This window comes from Platalea leucorodia (assembly GCF_965183815.1).
Source record: "Platalea leucorodia genome assembly, chromosome: 2".
Classification (NCBI taxonomy): domain Eukaryota; kingdom Metazoa; phylum Chordata; class Aves; order Pelecaniformes; family Threskiornithidae; genus Platalea; species Platalea leucorodia.
The window spans coordinates 27630403-27651223 of record NC_138824.1 but is presented as its reverse complement, the minus strand read 5'-3'; the positions used below and the strand labels follow the sequence as shown (position 1 = coordinate 27651223).

General features: G+C 40.0%; 1 protein-coding gene across 1 annotated transcript in view; it reads left to right on the top strand.

The window, feature by feature from the left end:
• TRPC4 (transient receptor potential cation channel subfamily C member 4) overlaps positions 1-20821 on the top strand; it is a gene marked incomplete at both ends in the record, with an annotated part of 95502 nt that overhangs the window by 48126 nt on the left and 26555 nt on the right. Inside the window, one exon of the mRNA XM_082337954.1 lies at positions 4814-5150. Coding sequence (XP_082194080.1) covers positions 4814-5150 — 337 coding nt within the window. The remainder of the gene's footprint in view (positions 1-4813; positions 5151-20821) is intronic.

Below are 20821 nucleotides of genomic sequence, written 5' to 3'. Positions count from 1 at the left end.
TTACTCCCAGTTCAGCAGAGGACTTACATGTCTACTTAGCTTTACTGTCTAATCATCCTAGATGCAGTCCCATCCATTTCTACAGGCAGTCTCTTATGGCTTGGAGCATGTCTTTTTGCCATCCACTTCTACTGTTCCTTTCTAATAGAAGGGTTTATAATAGTTAGAGTATAAATCTCGTTTGACCAGAGAATTTTGCAAAGACTTTTTTTTTTTCTTTTTTCTGCAGAGAAGGGTTTTTTAGTGGATAAATTAAAAAGTCAAGTGTAATAAGCATTCAGGATCAGTAATAAAATATATTAATCACAGATAAACTTACTTGACTTGTATAACCATATGTGACCTATAAGTAATGCTTGAGACAGCCTATACAGGAGCCATTTACACTGTGGGTCCCAGGAAGACTTCCCCACCCGCAGTTCCTGTATGCGCTCAAATACTTACTTATTACACACGAGGACAAGGTGTGGGTACACAACATTTTCCCCTCATTTCCTCTGGAGGAAACAGGTCCACAAGGACAATGGGGGAGATGCAGTGTGCAGTAACAAGCTCCCCCTCTCTGGGTAGCTGAGGAACAGGACCGTAGGGTTCACCATTGAGTGCATTTTTCTTGCCAGCAGGGTACCCCAACTGTTCCCCTTTCAAGAACTTCCCTCATTATTCAGCTAATGTAATAAATGTAGGTATCACTATAGAACATATTTCACAACATATGATGAAAATCTCTCAACCATAAAAATGGAGCAAGTAGTCAAATTTGTGAAAATTAATTTGGACATTTTTAATAATGTAATACAATTCTTTGATAAATGAAGCATAAAACTGTAACTATAGAAGAAGTGTCAGCAAGAGATGCAGGGTAATTTTCCAGTTGTCTGAAGAAGACACTTTGGGCTGGTTCACAGTGTATGTTATATGGCCAATGGAGCTCAAAACCATAAAGAAAAGGCTGCAGTGAAGAGACAGATATTTTTGTTGCTTCAGGACGTTGTTAACTAACCTTGCCAACAGTGTTGTTAGGTAAAAATGACAGCATGAAACTGGATATCTGTACCTCTCAGAAATGCAGTATATCATCTGTACACACTGTGTTGTGGTTTCTGTTACAGAACAGAAGTACTTGCCTGCAGTACTAGAACTGCTTCCCTATGCATGTAGCTCTTAAAATGCTGACATAGTGTTTTATATGCTTGCTCCATACTACACTATTAGTTGCTTCTTAGGTGTTTTATGTCTAGTGAGTCATTTAAAGCACATTACCAATGGTGCTCCCCCTAACTCTAGCCACATCAAATGTATAGCCTATGTTAGTTTTCTCCTATAGTCAGAGGATCCAATCAGTGCTAAAACTGTCCTCTCATAGTCGTAATTTGAAGAAAAAGATAAGAGCTAGTTTCTTTAAAAATTACAGTTTTAAAAATTGGCTCTTCAGTGTCTGGGATTTGAAAATTTTCTGCACTTACTTACTTCCTGTACCTCAGAAAGCAATCCTTGTCTTTAACACATCGTACCTTTAGCAATACAGTCACAATATGACAAAATCTAATATGGGTATTAGGAGACAAGAAACAATTTTTCAAGCCTGTTCAGAAATGCTTTCTGTATTAATATGGAAAGTTTTGCATATTAATCTGTTTAAAGATTAGAACTAAGCAGCTACTGCCCACCCAGTCTGGAGCACCCTCCAGATGGTGCAGTCAGCAAGTATCTCCTCATGGCATGAGGTACCTCTGCATCAGTTCTGCTCTACCCAGCCCCAGGGCAGCCCAATACTTGGTGAACATTGGAAAAAAACCTCCTTTACCTAATTCCCTCCACATTACAACAAGGGCAATTCATTCCTTTTTAGGCATGCTTGGGAAGGAATAGGCCCCGTATGTCTACCACCAGCCTTTGCTGGCCACTGGAAGTTGTTTCTTCACCCGGGTTCCCAACACAATAAGGGTGGCCCAAAGGTGTTGAGAAAGGGAACACAGGCAAGACTCAGGAACTGATTACTTTTAGGTGAGAGGTTATGTAATGGGAAGATACTATGAAGAAGGGGAAACTAACATAGATCTGGCACACTTTGGGGAAAAAAAAGGAAAATATTTTACTCAGGAATTAGTCCACGAGTAATACTTTTTCACTAGTCAAGCAAAGCACTAATCTGTACCTATCCAAGCAAACTGAGGTGAAAAATTTTGTAGGGAGACCCCTGTTAAAAACTTAGTAAAAGCATAACTTTGAAACCATCTGCTCTGATTGCATGCAGTATTACTCCAGACATTTGTATCTTGAAACAAACACCCTGAAACCTTGCGAATGCATTTTTCCTAATGGAAGAGGACACTGTTACTCTCCTTAAAGGCTATTTTCAAGATGCTTATGGTATGAGTAAATTTTCACAACAGTCAGAAGCAGCTTCAGTGCTGGTGTCTGGTAGGCAAATATGTCTCTGCTAGGGACACTGACATTTCATTAACATATACCACGTTTGAATTTGGCTCAGTTTAACATTTCTGACAAGATCCAGACATATATAGAAAGATTCATGCTGACTCTCGTTTCATTCCAAACTAAACAGCATTTTCCACCAGTAGTAATCCCAGTGATTTCAGAAACTGTTTGAAAAGTTACCTGTTATTCATCCCCAAAGGAACTTGGCTCCTGTGGTTATAAGTATTATCAAAATAATGTAAAATCCCAAACTAGGTGCATCTGATTAGAATTCAAATCTGAAATTATTTGCTATAAATTAACAATTTTATTTTTTAATAAGATAAAGAAGTTTCTGCATAGCTTTATTAAGACTTCAGCTAATGATTTAATCCAATGTATGTATATATGCATGCATGTAACTGTATGGGGTTTGTGTGGCGAGGTTTTTGGTAGCGGAGGGCTACAGGGGTGGCTTCTGTGAGAAGCTGCTAGAAGCTTCCCCCATGTCCAATAGAGCCAATGCCAGCCGGCTCCAAGACAGAGCTGCTGCTGGCCAAGGCTGAGTCCATCAGTGATGGTGGTAGCACCTCTGGGATAACGTATTTAAGAAAGGGGAAAAACTGCTGTGCAACAGCAACAACAGCTGGAGAGAGGAGTGAGAAACAACTCTGCAGACACCAAGGTCAGTGAAGAAGGAGGAGCAGAGGTGCTCCAGATGCCAGAGCAGAGATTCCCCTGCAGCTCGTGGTGAAGACCATCATGAGGCAGGTTGTCCCCATGGAGGTTAACGGTAGAGCAGATATCCACCTGAAGCCTGGGAGGACCCCACGCCAGAGCAGGTGGATGCACCCAAAGGAGGCTGTGACCCTGTGGGAAGCCCATGCTGGAGCAGTCTGAAGGACTGCACCCTGTGGAAAGGACCCAAACTGGAGCAGTTCGTGAAGAACTGCAGCCCATGGGCAGGACCCATGTTGAAAAAGTTCATGGAGCAGAGTCTCCCGTGGGAGGGACCCCACGCTGATGCAGGGGAAGAGTGTGAGCAGGAAGGAGCAGCAGACACAACGTGTGAAGAACTGACCGCAACCCCCATTCCCCATCCTCCTGTGCCACTCGGGGGAAGGAGGTAGAGGAAATGGGGAGTGAAGTTGAGTCCAGGAAGAAGGGAGGGGTGGAGGGAAGGTGTTTCAAGATTAGGTTTTATTTCTCACTACCATAGTCTGATTTGATTGGCAATAAATTAAATTAATTTTTTTCTGTGTCAAGTCTGTTTTGCCCATGACGGTAATTGGTGAGTGATCTCCCTGTCCTTATCTCGACTCATGAGCCTTTTGTTATATTTTCTCTCCCCTATCCAGATGAGGAGCGGGAGTGATAGAGTGGCTTTGGTGGGCACCTGACATCTAGCCAAGGTCAACCCACCACAGTAACATAAGGAAAATGCTTCTTTTTTTTTTTTTTTTTTTTAACAAAGTGCAACAGCTCTGGCTCTCTTTGATGCATATGTTGCTTCTATTTTATATTTCTTATGTCAAGTCTAGCATGTTGCAACTCTATGTCCCCTTTATAAAAGAAAGCATTAGGGAAAATAGGAACTAGTGATCAAATAAAAATATGACACAAAACCCTGGAATATACTTAAAGCTTCTTTGAAAAGCTGTCTGAAAAATATTAAATATTTACTGGGTTTGGGGTTTTTTTATGAAATTCAATTTAAGGATCATATTTTAAAAACTGAAATCACATCATGGAGAACAGACAGACCATAAAATATGTTATAGGATGGAAATATATCCTGACAAGAATTAGTGAAGCACTGGGGAATGTTAGTGCTTAGTTTGTATTGTGCAAGCATTATGTAATGTATCTGTAAGAGTTTTGTCAGTATAAAAGCATGTAAGCCTGATTTTTAGAGAATTAGAAGGGTACATACTGAGACTAGTTCATTCATGGTGGTGGAATTCAGTTTCACTACTTACAGATCTCAGTCATGCTTTTCATGTTCATAGTGACTTCCACCTCACGTTCTGTGAATTCTCCACAAATATTGCTGGTTGAATAATGGAAGTATTTGTGATCTTTTTCAGTTTGAAATCAGCTTTTGAGGTACATGTGTGTTACAGTCTGTTGGCTCCTTGTGTACTCAACTGACAGGGAACTCAAGCTTTATTGTGAAAAGTGAATTTTGATGGCTTTGTATTATATTTTTTGCATTGAAAGAAGGGCAGGCTGACCCAGCCCTGTCTTACTGGGATTATCAGTATGAGTGGGCTTGCACAGGCTGTGGATTTTTTTTTTTTTTAGTCACTATCCAAATGTTACTTATGGTATGGAAATAACTTTACAGAGGTAACAGGCAACTAACCATCTTCCTTTCTTCTTCTCTCTGTAGTTTGTTGCTCAGCCCAACTGCCAGCAGCTGCTTGCATCCCGCTGGTACGACGAGTTCCCTGGATGGAGGAGGCGACACTGGGCTGTGAAGATGTTGACATGTGTTGTGATAGGACTACTTTTCCCGGTCTTCTCTGTGTGCTACCTGATAGCTCCCAAAAGCCCATTAGGGCTGTTCATCAGAAAGCCATTTATCAAATTTATCTGCCATACTGCATCCTACTTGACTTTTCTGTTCCTGCTGTTGCTTGCCTCTCAGCACATTGACAGGTCAGACTTGAGCATGCAGGGACCACCACCAACCATCGTCGAGTGGATGATATTACCGTGGGTCCTGGGTAAATGTATTACTAAAGAAAATACAGTGAAAAGTGTTTTAACCCCTGTGGTTTTGCCAAGCATTCCTGAGGCAGGAAGATACAGTAGAGAGTTCTGTCATGAATTATTGACCTACAAAAACAGGCAAATGGTCCATCTCCTTCAATACCTAGCAAAAGTAGTAGACAACTTGGGAAGAGTTTAAAAATCCAAAGTGTCACCACCTGATATATTACAGTGAGGGAAAAGAAAAGATATTGGGGGTTCCTTCCTGTGATTAAGCAGTGCCCTGAAAAATGCATATTAATATTCTTTGTAATGTCTATTTTCTCCAGGCCAGAAATTGTTCTGATTCTTCTAAGTGTCCATTTTTTTTCTTTCTTAGTCTACTTTTTAAAAATTATCCCTTTGCCATGATAATTTTTCATGTTTTAGAATGAGGCACTGTGTCATTTCTGAAGTGTTATCACAAACCTTAGTTACCTAAAGTGTGCTTCTTTCTAATATGACAGACCCACCTACTGCAAATAGTGCTGACCAGCATTTTCAAGCGGGTATTTTCATTAAAATAGGCATGCAGAGTATTTTTTCTATGCAAAACCCTTGATGAGAAATTGTCACTCAACTTCAAACAAAATATTTTACATCAGAAGGAATAAGAAAATCCCCTAGCATTTTGGGGGAAAAGATTTCCACTCTGTCCTGACAGTTTAAAATAAAAATTTCAGTCTGCGGTTGTTGAAAGCCTGCTTCGTGTGGGCCACGTCAGCCTTAAATGTCTTCCTGAGTGATTGCTCAATCCTATCGGATTGGACTATCCTAGGTCCTCCCTACGTTTGCATGTCTCCTCTGCTAGATGGTATCTCTCCTGGTATGCCGTGGTCTCTTCTGTGTTTCTTATTTTAGGAACCAACACAAGTTGGATAAGGTCAGGCCAAATATACTTGATCTTGATTTAAATGAAATTGTAGAAGGAGGGACTTAGTAGCCTTAACTGCAAAAATTTGTTTGATATCTTCATTTAAACTGTCATCACATAGACAAATTCATGCACAAACTTTTCTGAAATGTTTTGGTGGGGTTTTGATACTGTTACCTCTCTCAGAGCTCCCCATGAAGATGCAGTTTCTCTTGACTTTTGCAACTTGTCCCAAACACCTGGCTTTTTTTAGCACAACCAAACTGACAAGACCTTTGGCATCATTGATCATATATAATCTACAATGCAGTGTTGAATTTCTAATACACTAATTGGCAGTGCCTAATATTCCAGAGAAGGATGAGTCAGTGGCTTTTCCTCTGTATGTTCCTTGGTAGAGCACTGTGGAAAGCAGGAGGCAGGGCTACATCTGTCTTTAACTTAAGCAAACAAGCATGCATGACTGAAAACCCTGTGTACACTTATTTGTCAGGAACCTCTCAGAAGGACCTGCCTTCCACAGATGAACTGCTTTCTTAGATTTCCCCCATGATAGCACAGCATAAAACAGTCCGCACCACCAGCCTTCACTGTAAGGTGTGTTGTCCTTCACTGGGTAAATATTGCTACTAACATTAAAAAGCCAATATCTATTATTATTGCAAAGGAATTAATCAATCTGACAGGCTGCTTAGAATGACATTTCCTACAGACAAGTCAGACTAACTTCAGTGGGTGAGATTCACGTTTAAATATTAAAAAAAATCCTCAAGTAAATTTTCCCAGTTTCGTACCATCAAGAAATAAGAAACCAATACAAAAATCATTAGTTTGATATATTACTTTCTTAGAAATAAATGCTACAATGCTGAGGAGGAGCAAGGGGATCTTCTGTGCTGTCCCATGCCTAGAGGAGCTTTTTTAGTAGCTTTTCTGTCCAGCCTTCAAAATAGCAGGTGGTCCGTATCTGCCCAATTCTCACAGTATCCTGAGGCTGAAGGATAATAAGAACAAATGCATAGCTGACACATAGACCTTGACACGCCAAAGTGGGTTTTATCATTAACCTATATTTTTAAAGAAAGAAATTAAACCCCAGAGAAAAAGGTGCAATCTGAGAAGCGCAAGGGCTAGTTTCAGCTAAAGGCAGTTTTCAAATTTTGGTGACTAACTGCTCTTCAGAAAATGTGCAGTGGGAAGAGGAAGAACCTCCGTTGCCCTCAACCTCTGACACTGCTGTTTACTTAGGAAAGGCTTCAGTAGCTCAGCATCCCAAAGCATTTGTTTGAAGAAGCCATTAACCCTGAGAATTATGACTATCAAGATGACTATCATTTCTAAAAGCATCATTAATATTTGCAGTATAGACTCATATGGCCAGATTATGCCAGTACTGCCTGTGCTGAATAAGCCCTTCCTCTGCAAGCAGTACAGGTCAAGTCAAGGGAACTGCTTTCATAAACAAATATTCATGAGCATGAATAAAGATCAATAATCAGATACCATGTGGTCAGATAGCTTGTGGTTAATCTAGACTGTAATGTTCAGAGAAACTGTGCCTTCCAAAATCTCTTGCATCTAAAATGAGGTATTTTACACACTGATCTCTAGTGGTTCCTAACTAGTAGTTTCCTGTAGTTACAGTTTCACGTTTCCTGGGTTCACCTTTCAGATTTAGGTTGCTGTGGTGCCTTAGTCCACCCAAATAATAAGGCCCCAGATTCACCCATTGTAATCTCAGGCAATTCATTGGGCACCTCAGTTCCCGCTGTCATTGAAGGAGACAGACACACATCTCCACAGGACACATCAGCTCACAGTGTGTGATGAATGTGTCTATTGCAGCTTTTTTTGTTGTTTTTTTTTTTTTTTTTTTAAAGGAATGAATCTCAGCCCAAACCTGCTGTTTTCATATTCACATACATACAAACTGTGGTCTAGTAATCTTCTAATAAAGTAAATAATAGTTTTATTAAGTTCTTATCAATAAGCTAAGGTTAGTTTCCAGGCCACAATTTAGTCTGTCATCTCATCTCTTCAAACTATACAGTTATGCAGTATCCTTAAAAAGAGTAAATGCAGCACTCCTGAATTACACAAGGGAGCCTAAATCTGAGGTACATAAATACATCTTTGCATTTCCTGAATGTAGACAAAAAATGTTGATGCCTGAGACAAAACTACTGTGGCTCTAGGGTTGTAGTTTTTCTTTGAAATTGGAAACATGACCAAGTAAACCCTTTTCCCAAAGCAGAGGTTATCCTGGAGCAGCTACAGCGTGTCAAAACTATTAACATTTTAAACAGTAGAATTCTTTGTTTGTCTTTCTTTTAATTCAAATAGCTCTGCATGTAGTTTGCATTTTAATAGCTACCTCCCTTAAAATGAAGAGAGAAAGACAAGCTCTACTATCCAGGCTTCTCATTGACATGAATTTCAGCATAGAATCATAAAATTATTTAGGTTGGAAAGGACCTTTAAGATCCTGAAAGGAGGTTGTAGTGAGGTGGGGGTCGGTCTCTTCTCCCTAGTAACGAGTGATAGAACGAGAGGAAATGGCCTCAAGCTGCGCCAGGGGAGGTTTAGGTTAGATATTAGGAAAAAATTCTTCACCGAGAGGGTGGTCAAGCATTGGAACAGGCTGCCCAGGGAAGTGGTTGAGTCTCCATCCCTGGAGGTATTTAAAGAACGGATAGATATGGTGCTTGAAGACATGGTATAGATGGACTTGGCAGTGATAAGTTAACGGTTGGACTCGATGATCTTAAGGGTCTTTTCCAGCCTTGACGATTCTATGATTCTATGATTCTATCTATGATCACCAAGTCCAACTGTTAACCCAACACTGCCAAGTCCACCACTAAACCATGTCCCTAAGCACCACATCTACATGTCTTTTAAATACCTCCAGGGATGGGGACTCCACCACTTCCCTGGGTAGCCTGTTCCAGCAGTTGACAACCCTTTTGGTGAAGAAATTTTTCCTAATATCCAATCTAAACCTCCCCTGGCACAACTTGAGGCCATTTCCTCTCGTCCTGTCACCTGTTACTTCAGAGAAGAGACTGACCTCCATCTTGCTACAACCTCTTTTTAGGTAGTTCAATATAGCAATAAAGTCTCCCCTCAGCCTCCCCTTCTGCAGGCTAAACAACCCCACTTCCCTCAGCTGCTCCTCATAAGATTTGTGCTCTAGACCCTTCACCAACTTCGTTGCCCTTCTTTGGACATGCTCCAGCACCTCAATGTCCTTCTTGAAGTGAGGGGCCCAAAACTGAACACAGTATTCGAGGTGCGGCCTCACCAGTGCTGAGTACAAAGGGACAATCTCTTCCCTGGTCCTGCTGGCCACACTATTTCTGATATAGCCAGGATGCCATTGGCCTTCTTGGCCACCTGGGCACACTGCTGACTCATGTTCAGGAAGCTGTCAGCCAACACCCCCAAGTCTTTTTGCGCCAGGCAGCTCTCCAGCCACTCCTCCCTAGCTTGTAGCATTGCATGGGGTTGTTGTGACCCAAGTGCAGGACCCGGCACTTAGCCCTGTTGAATCTCATGCAGTTGGCCTCAGCCCATCAATCCAGCCTGTCCAGGTCCCTCTGTAGGGCCTTCCTACCCTCCAGCAGATCAACACTCCCACCCAACTTGGTGTCATCTGCAAACTTACTGAGGGTGCACTCGATCCCCTCATCCAGATCGTTGATAAAGATATTAAACAGAACTGGCCCCAATACTGAGCCCTGGGGAACACCACTTGTGACCAGCCGCCAACTGGATTTGACTCCGTTCACCACAACTGGCCTGGCCAGTTTTTCACCCAGCAAAGGGTATGGCAATCCAGGCAATGAGAGCCAGTTTCTCCAGGAGAATGGAGTATGCATATATTTCGTAGACCTTAAGAAGTTTCAGGATTGTCCAAAGTGATCTCAGCTCTCCAACAATTAAACATTAATTAATATTTGCCTACTACTATGTAATAGAGAGCTGAATGTGCATAATTAGCACATATTAAAAGTGTCACTAGAGTAGGAGGCTCAGTGGAAAAACCTGTATTGGGCTACATCTCCATGGAGACTATAAATTTTACATTTAAAAAGTCTCTTAAGGAAACTTCTGCATTAATTTTGTCTTTTACATGATTAGATGATTACACGAGTGGTGTTACACTATATGGTGATTATCCGTGGAACAATAAATCAGCATAACAAGGCTAGTGTTATAGCTTTAAGAAGCAGTTATGGAAAAATATCTTGATAAGAAGAGTCAGAATCTCCTGTCCTTGCATTTAAACAAATAAGAAACAAGCTTTTGCTAGTAAGGAAAACTAATTTTGTTCTTTATATTAGCTGTCAATTCAGATATCCCAAGCATGCCGCATGCTTCACACTACAGAAACATAGGCCTGTTTCCTATACTTGAGAATCCATCACCACTGAAAAAAAGACAGAAAAACAAGAACCCCATATTGTGGAAAAAAGTGAGGAAGAATAATATTTTCCATCATCAAATTCCCCATCCAGTTGCTGAGTGGACTCAGTAATGCAAAGGGGGAATTAAATAAGTCCCAGCCTCACCCTCTATATGCCTTGACTGCAGGTCTCATAAGGATCAGATTGATCCCTATAGACTTGGCATACCTGTTCTGCTCTATAAGCCTAGTCTCAAACCTAGCAGTGACCATGCTAAATGTTCACACACTGGGCCTTTGGCTCACCAGGAGATGCTACAAAATGCAGAGGAGAAGGCCAACAACTAGTCAAACTTGGTGCTTAGTAGATGTGGTTAAAAAGCTCCCTGCCAGTTGTTCAGGGTGACTGCAGCAAAAAGAACATTTCTGAGGCAAATTTGTTTTGATGAGTTTTTTGCTCTTTTATGGGCATCTTTAAATGCTCATCGTAATTATGTTGTCCAGAATAGTGCCTGGAGCAGGAATGCAGTCTTACTAAATCTCTTTAACAATGCATTCCCCATCCTTTCTGTCAGACTGGTTTATACTATTGGAGTATGTGAATCTATAGAGAATGTGGATATTTGGGAACTGTGCAAACTGAAAACATTTGTGGTCAACAAACTGCTGGTGGGATGTATGGGAGTGTACAGGCTTGTCGGTACTTAGCACAACGTACATCCAAACTGATGGCACAGCAAGATGCTTCAGATGAAGTGGTCATAGAGGTGGCAAGTACACTGTGCATAATCTTCTAAATTTGGTCGAGAAAGTGTTGTGTAAAAAATTAAACAGTTAGTACAAATTGATGTGTTCCAGGGAGCAGATATAAAGCATAATATAAATAAATAATATAAAAATAAATATAAAAACAGCAAGATGAAACAGTACATAACCAGCAGTGACAAATAAAGTGCAGAAGAGAAAAATAATCCCAGACAAAGCTGGAACACAGCTTCAGTCAGAAAGAAGGATAATGCACATAATGACCACTCAAGGCCATTCAGTCCAAACTAGTGCTCAACACAGGCTAACTACAAAGGTAGATCAGATTGCTCACATCCTTGTCCAGTCAAATCTTGAATTTCTCCAGGGATGGATATTCCACCACCCCTCTCAGCAACCTGTGCCTGTGTCTATCCATTGGTGAGCTTTCTTCCTGGTGGAATATCCCATGCCACAATGTGCAACCATTACCTCTTCTCCTTCCAGTGTGCACCTCTAGGACAAGTCTGGCTCCAGTTATTCATAAGCAGCAATTTCATTAGTGGATGACAGCAGTAATATCCCCCCATTAGTGTCCTCTTCTCTAGGCTGAACAAGCCCAGCTCCCTCAGCCTCTTCTTGTACATCATGTGGTCCAGCCCCCGGTCATCTTGATGGCCTTTTGCTAGGTTCACTTCAGTCAGTTAATATCTCTTTTTTGTTGAGGATCCCAAAACTGAACACACTAATTAAATTATTTATTTAAACATCAGGAGACCCACTTCTTGTCAGGACTGCCTGACTTTTGCCGTAACAGGACCTTTTACTCAGTTACTTGTAGGTTTATTGGGTTTTAAATATTTAAGATTAACATTTTGTATGTAGATTATTTTATTTTATTCTTTGGTTGTTGGTGGTGTTGGCTGATATGTGTCTTTCTGTGTTTAAGATTTAATCTAGAATAGCGTTGCCATTTCCAAAACTGAGGCCGAAGAAAAATGTCTTGTTTTGATTATGATGAAAAAGTCAGGACACTTTTTCTTTGGGAAAACACTTTCAATGGTGCCATGACCTCCAGTTAAATATGGGTAGCCATATGTATTTTTTGCTATTCCAGTAAAAATCTATCCTAAATTTGAAAAGCTTCATAAATGTGTTTTCCATCGAAAATGGAGCTACATGCTTTGGTTTCTGAATCCCATCCATAGTGTCAAACCAGCCATAATCAGTGGCCCCTTGTCACAGTGGCAGAGATGTGATCTCTGGACAAGGATACCCCTGCACTTAGCAAACCTGGAAGGTTTTACTTTTATTCTGTCTTCAAATCCTTTCCCGAAGCATTCAGGATCAGCCACAATTTAGGCTAGATGGAACAGTGCTCTGCCTATCTTTAATGGCCTTTTACAGTGTTTAACTAGAGTACAAAAAATAAAGGGAGTTCTCTTCCTTAACAACGACTGTCTGAATGTTCATTTTACATCATACACTTTTATTAGCTATGGAAAACTTTCCTCCCACAGGCAATGCCTTAAAGCTGCAAACAAGGACTGTGCTTTTAGAAGATAATATAAAATAATCATAGATAGACAAGTATTCAGTGCAATCAGATGTTTTCTTGCAATCACAGTATTTTCTGATGGAAGCAGGTTTTGGCAGGATCCTGAGATACTTTTTTGACTTCAGTCCTGTTTTCAATTGAGTACCATTGTGCTTGCTCCTCTAGCATTCAAATATTTCACATTTTAACATTACAATCGTATAGCTTGAGGAGAAAGAAAACAGAAAAGGCTTTCAGTGTGTGTGCAAAGCGTAGCTTTGATGCCTTTGCTTCCTGGTAGAGGCCCTCAGTAAAGAGGCTAAAGACGTCTTTTGGGTTTTTTGTCTTTAATTCTCTCTCCTTAAATTTCCCTTTCTCCCATTTTTAGCAGGAGTGATGAATGTTTCACCCCCACACCGTTATTCCTGCCCTAGTACTCTCCTGGGATAGAGGTTCAGTCTTCCCTCAGGCTAATAAAAGGCAGGTTTCCTGTTCCCTGGGCAAGAATTTTAGCCATAAAGCGGCAGTGCCAAATGTTCACACTGCTTTGGGGGTATAGTTTAAGCATTGCAGGAAAGGAAGATGTTTTGGATGCTGAAACTCAGTCTCATGTAAACATCTAAGTGAAGCCCTGAGATAGGCTTCTACATGCTGGTGAGATGCAGTGTTTGAGACTCATTCCTCTTTTCAGTTCCTGTCATTCCTGTTGTCCAGGCTGGCTTAGCATTCAGTATTCAGACTGTGGACCTCAGCAAGGCACTTGAGGCTCAAACTGAGCATAAAATGCAATTTATGGGGAAATTAGGTCTCTTGCACGGTGATTTTACTTTCAGCACTGTGCACTTAATTTAGACATTGAATCACGGAAAATTTCAATGACTAAGCCCCTGGGCTCCCAAATATGAAGTTTGGATCCTCAGTATTGAGATTTTCAAATCCTCACATGCCTGTTAATAGGAGAGAAGGGGATGAGCAGTTTCCTGCATCCCTAAATATCCACTTCTGGCCTTGCCTAGAGCTGCACATGCAATGCTGAGCTGTTCTGTGCAGGACTCAGAGCTTTTGAGCAATGCTATAAAAGCCTTTCTGTGTTTCATAGACAAGGTACCATTCATTTATTCTGCCTGCAGGTCTTGTATCCCTTTGTGGATCTAAGCCTTGTGCACACTTGAAAACTGTATTTCTTACTATTAACTAACTGATAAGAATAACTTCATTATATTGTTCTAGCAACACTGAGAGAATGTAGTAAGTGCTGGCAAAGATAAGGAACACACAGATGTTTGGAGATACAACATTGTAATGAATATTAGATTGCGGTACTGTACACATTGGATACGTATTGCTTTATAAATTAAAGCTGTCTGTGGTAATAGTTAGGATATCAGCCCTGCTCCTTCTCCATAATATTTTTGTGAAAGCAAGAAACTATTTTCTGTATTAAATCAATTTTGATAAATACATGCCAGAAACAGTTTCAATGAAGTCATGGAGATTAAAGGATAATGAGTAAAATTATGCATGCTCCATTCATCGTGTAAACCTGCTGAGCTTAATAGAGATTTACAAGCAGTAAATGAGGATATACTTTTTCTTTAAAGAGATTTATAGACTCCTGTGCAAAAGTACCTGAGAGAATGGACCAATACTTTTGGTTGGCTAAATTTCTATATACAACATTATTGTAGAGCAGAGTTCAAAAGCAGAAATGTGCAGAATTTCTGTACTCTGTCTCCATATTTAGTTACCTGTCCATAGCCCCTTATCCCAACCTCAGGCATTTAGCAAGTTTGGTTGTTATGAATTAGGAGATTAAATCAAAGTAAACATAAAGAAAGCAATTCAGGTGCCTACAAAGAGGCACCTGGTCCCATTTTTGAAGTCTGATATACTCACAGAGAGGTTGTACCTATGATAAATACCCTACAGGAAACCTGTACCTTTCTTGGCAATGCATGGGGTGCCTAGCTTGGATACATAGAGCATCTAAAATGATACTAGACACTTCTGTTTAAGCACATGATACATTCTAAAAATACAGTATTTTTCATGTTTCTCTAGGTGGTATGGAAGGCTTAGGTGCATGAACCTGAAATGGCTTGGATGAGCATCTTTGATTAATTTGAACTTTATTAACCCCACTAGCCAACTCATATTGAACATGACAGTCAATACAGGGTTACAATTTATTTTCCCATACACTCCAGGACATTAAACATTTTTTTTCTTGGCTTATATTCCTGTTCTTTACCAAAAGCAAAAAAAATAGGAGACGAAAAAGGGCCAATAATGTTAAGATAGATGTAGTAAGTTAAATCTCCTTTAACCTTCCACTATCATAATGAACTACAATTCATTTGCATTTCAGAACATTTTGCAAAGGAAATTCAAAAGACTGCTTAAAAAAAATAACTGCTAATTACATATATTTGCTTTTGGCATTTATAGGAATACTGTGAAAGTCAGACTTCTTGCTATTCAAGTTATGAAAGAAAGTGTGTGGTCTAAAGATACTGGCTACTCTCCTTTCTAAAGATACTGGGTTCAGGGAACAGCTATCCCACTTACATGGATGCCTTACTGCATAAATACTCAAGCAACTGAACAATCTGATGCTATTGGACTAGGTGGTGAAACTAAGCCATAAATATTTGAGGGGCTGTTCAATGCTGATTGTCCAAACCCTTTGCACCTGCCATTCCGTAGTGGGTGAAATACATATATATAGCACCATAATTCATAATGCCATGCCTAGACCAGTTTCATTTGCAGCTGATCACTGTTTCTTAGAAATTATATTTTTCCTTGAACGCAAGAGTAAACGCACTGCTGGTACATAATCAGCACTGAATGCTCTCAGCTCTGATAGAGCATAGTTCATCCAAAAAGCTTGAATTCTCCATAATCCTTGTATTGTTCATTACCTTTTCACTGCACTCCAGAGGCATTACTAAACTCATCTTCACTGCTTCTGTGGGGGAAGGAATTAAATTCAATTGTACAGATAAGAAAATGAAGACAAAGAGTGAATTGAGGTTAGATATTAAGTATTCTCAGTGTTGAGTTGTGTGCATAGATAATTTAAACCAGCAATTCCCAGACTCATCTTGCTTGAGTATAACTGGCCTGAGAAGAGAGCTGGGACATAAATGGTGCCTCTGGCCATGTCATTCCCAGCTTTTTCCCTGACCTGCCACAGGACCCAGACACTGTGCACAGTTATTCCCCTCCCAAACACCTGTTTCGCTGTCCCCAAGAGAAAGCAGAAGGTATGCTTTTGATTCTGCGCATGTTCCTTTGAAAACAGCTGTATTCTGTTAACAAAATATGCCCCAGAGACTGGGAGCCCCTGAACTATGCCAGCATGCCTCTCTGTTCCTCTTGCTACCTTCATATACCTTCAGCAGAGAGCAGTTCATCAGCCCAGGTGTACAACAGAAGAGATATTTCAAGCCTTATCAATGCTCACTGAATTCCCTGGAATGACTTTCCTTTGCTTCAGAGATCATTAGCAGCTTGTCTCACTTCTTGTTCTATCTGTGAAAAACTCTACATCGCACAATAGAGCAAAGTTGAGTTTGTCAGTTAAATGGTTTCACAATCCAGTGAAAATATGTTCTCCAAGAAGCATACTAAAAGGTTGTTGTTGAACTTGGCATGCGGAGGTTGACCCTGAGGAACCTCTTGCTTCCCATCACTTAATGGTAAGGAACAAAAATAGCACAGAGCAACCAACCTTTTGTGGGAAAGGTAAGGACAAAATTAGCTAGGGATCCACAAACCTTTTTAAAACCAAAAATAGTTCAGCACACTGCCTTTCATATCTTTCTTTGACAAATGTTGATGTTATCATTCACAGTGAGACTTTAACCATAATTATATTTATAAACAACAAAAGTCAGTGTTGTGGAGATGGCATAACATTTTTGTGAATTTTTACAGCTGATGGAAAATGTATTTTTGTAGCTGCTCAAGATTCAGTACAAGAAAGGAATTTAGACAAGGTATACCTAGAATTTTTTGTCTTACTACTTAATACACTTTTGAATGGATTTCTTAGGGGAGTTATTTTTTTGTTGTTTGTTTCTTGTGCGTGGGAATGAGAAACATGTTCCTTAGGAGTAAAATCACAGGTCCAGGTAGCTGCGAATTGATAACGAGATCAGTCAGGGTAGATCCAGAATTTTTACCATCTGAAAGTTTTCTGCCAGCCTGCACAAAAAGATATTGTGTCTAAGCAAAGGCTTTATCCAAAGGGACAGGGAACATTCATGAAAGTATTGAGCTGCTGCCCTGCTTAAAGTTGCAAGGTGTAAGTGTGCAAACTGAGACTTACTTTATGAACAGAAAAGTAGATCCAGATTTTTTAAAAGGCATTTCAGTGTCTAGCATCCAAAGATTTCAAGACTGGAAATATACCTTCAAAATTTGAGTCTATAGATAAATATATAAAATAAAAGCCAGTCTTATCAGTGTATATGTATTGATGTATCTACATATACAAAAATCTATAGATTGATCTGTAGTATGTGATAACCATTACTCAATTATTAAGGATTTTTAAAAGTCCTATGAGATAATTATTATGAAAGATGGTATTTATCTAAGAAAGTTCTTATTTTATTTCAGTGCCTTTTGTTCTTCAGTAAGAAGCATTTTAATTTCTATCCATTTTGTTTTCTTGGATAAAATTTATTTTTACAATATGTAGGGTTTATTTTAGAAGAAAGAACGTTTTTCATCAATGTTCAGAAATTTTTACTGCAAAAAGAAAATATATTTAGCACACAGATTCCATTTTTTTCTCCAAATTTATCTGATTTATTTCAGTTCCTTTTTTGCATCAGGCAAACTGGACTTCAGTCAAATGGTTGCATTGATCTGCTTGCATGTATAATACTTCACAGTGCTATACAAAATCTCTCCATGATGTCTGTCATTCCTAGGGCCTCATGTGGTCTGTGGGATTCTTGCCCTGAATTTATGTCTATTTGATCCCATTAAAACCACGGGGTGTTTAATGAAATTTGTTTCTATCATCTCAGCCTGTTCCAAAATATCCATGCTGTTATTTCTCTTTTACTGCTCCAGTATCTAGTTATAAACAATGCAACAAATGCTTGAAAGCCTCACCTTCAACTTTTCAATTTAAGTCCTTGATTAATGAGGTGGAAGAGCTGCATAATGTTGATAATTTCCTTTCAAGTAGCAATACATTATAAAAGCAGGTTGATGGGGAATAGATAGGTGATGGTATAAGAGGCAGGTGTGAAATCTAGGTGGTGTGAAGAGATAGGAAGGACATGGAGCATAGAGACAACAAGAATATAGCAAAGATTATCCAGCTAAACAGTGAAATCTGCTCTGAGTGGAATTATTTCAGCTAAATACAGGCACCTGTAAGTTAGACATCTGTTTTAATTTGGCCTAATCCCCCATGGCTCCTTTTTCAGTCAATGGAAAGATTGAGTCACCTGCAGATGACGGGATTATTGCCTTGAAGATGTTTGTTTCCTCCCAGGGAGGTAAAGAGAGCTTTGGGCAATGAACTTGTCCCCAACCTGATTGTCTAAAGGCTCTTGCTTTTAGATCTGCCCCTTGTATTTGGCTGGTTTCTCTTAGCAGTTTTTCCCCAGTACCTGTGTGGAGGCTGGTGATGTCCCCTCTGCTTTGTTGAGATGTCTTTCTTGCTGCTGAACACATAGCTCTGACATGAGCCATGTGATCACCATGTGATAATATTGCTGCTTTGGCACATTAATAAGCAAACAATGCCTGGACTCTAGATCTCTTTCCTACCTGTAATAATGCACCCATTAGACATTCTTGTTGCTACATGTCTTCTCCTCTTCTATCATGTCAGGTCATGTTTTGGAATTGCCCAGATGTCTCCTTAGATACTAAAGTCAGGTTGTGTCCAGTCTTCTAAATAGAAAAGGGAAGTGTGCAAGGTCACAGAGATAATGCTGCCATGATCTCTGGATGTCTTTTTCTTTTTTTTTAAAAATACATAGATTTTCCTAGCTTTTTCCTCGTTCTCCCAATGAATGTAACAGAACAAAATTGGCATATTGCATCAGACCCTGTGAAGATAAGAGCTGGCTGACTTCTCCTCCCTGACCCTTCCGTCTTGCAAAAAGATATAGTTATGGTCTACAACAAGATTTCAAGACCTCTGGCTATGTGACCGTAAATTAATCCTAAACAGCACAACTTGGAATCCCTGAGGTTCGTTGCTCAAAATAGCTCCATCATGTAAGCTCACCAGGCCTTAGACAAGTCTTCCGCTTGGCAGAAAGGCCCTGAGATTTCAGAGTACACTTTTCTAGGATAACCCTTCAGGTATGCCTGGGAGGATTTACAGAACTCCAGAGAACAGAGTTCTTGCAGCATTCATTGCTCTAATTGAGCACCCTTCAGGATACCTAGCTGTAGAGACCTGGTACCTCCAAAGACACTGATCTCAGCTTTCATGGTGAGATTACCCTGGAGTTGTGGATTTTGGCGATCAGCCTTAGGATTTTGTACCTTCAAAGATTTGCCTTCACAAAGACATGTCTGGGAAGCTCTACTGTGCATGCATTGATTGTGTGTCTGTCACAAACTGCATCCATCAGTCAGCCTAGCTTCAAGTTCTCTGGAGTCCCATAAGATCTCAGTAAATATATTTATCTATGGAGTTTGCACTTAGATGCTTTGGCTGGCAAGAAAGACTAAACTATCACATCTCCAGTACAGCCAATAAAAAAGTAGGATTTCCAGTTTTCCATAATCATTTGCTTGAAAAGAACAAGCCCTGCATCAGGATGCACATAAAAGTTGTCTTGAACCAAGAAAAAAATTTAGAACCACCACCATTACAATGTCAAAGTATACTCAGACCTTTCAGCTGCCAAACGACTTTAACTTTACTGGTAGTTTGGATTAGTTGTGGTTCTAATTCAAAATGATAAAGTTTACAATAGCCATATACTTTCTTCCACTATTCTATAACAGGTCAGTATTTCTCTGCTAGTGTCAACTTTACAATTACATTTCATTTTCTGAAGCCCAGGAAGTGCTTGGAAGAACAGTCTGGCTTTTCACTCACAAAACAGATCAAATGCAGCGGCGTTAGTCAGCACTTCTTTTTCAACCTGTACATAATTCTATTATATTTTAGTCAGTGCTATCAAAGCGTATGATGCTGAACAACAGTCTTATAGAGAACAGCCTTGTTGCATTTATGTCAGTTCATGTCTTTGGCTGTTTGTGAATCATGGAATATCTCGGCAGAAGATACTAATGAACCTACAGCCTCTTGCTTAAGCATTCATCTTATTAATCATCCCAACCTATTTCTGCTCTCTTTTTAAAGTGTATTTTAAAGTGAATGCTTAACTGTGATGAATTACAAAAGCCTTTATTTAATTCTATGAATGTGTATTGATTTCTCTAAAGCCTTTTTATTTGGGGATTTTCTGTCAATGCAACTGTCTGCTTTCTGTGCCATAGCAGTATTCCCAATGTCAAGATCTTGGCTATATCTGTATTATTAAATAAAAAAGACTAAAGAACTGTTCTCTAACGCTGAGGCTTAGGGGCCATATCTATGTTGCACAGCCTTCGGCTCCAGGTCTCCTCTGAGCCTTCAGCCAGGTCTCCTCAGACTCCTGTGGCACAATGGTTAATTTTGTGTGCCATTCTGCAGTTGGAGCAGGGGTGATTCAGAGCAGTGTCTGAAATGTGAGGGGTATATTGCACCCCACAAAACAGCTGTTTTTATGACCTGATGATGCTTAGCATGTTATAACTAAAAGGTTGTGGAAGGTAGTGGAAGAGCAAGCAGGGATATTTGCAAGTACATCAACTGCGTGTTGAAGGTTGGAGGGGACTGTGGAGGGAAGGGGGAACCAGACCTGCAGTTGTCACGTTCATACTGTGTGTCAGGAGTAACCAGCTCTTTGAAGAGTAAGTGGTTAAATCATTTCACAGGCTGAAATAGGCAGGCATTTAGGAGCCTGCCTAGTAGCCCTGTGAAGGTGTATTCCCTTTGTGATGGCACTTGGGCAGTTAACAACAGCAGTGGATGCTGTTAGTGGAT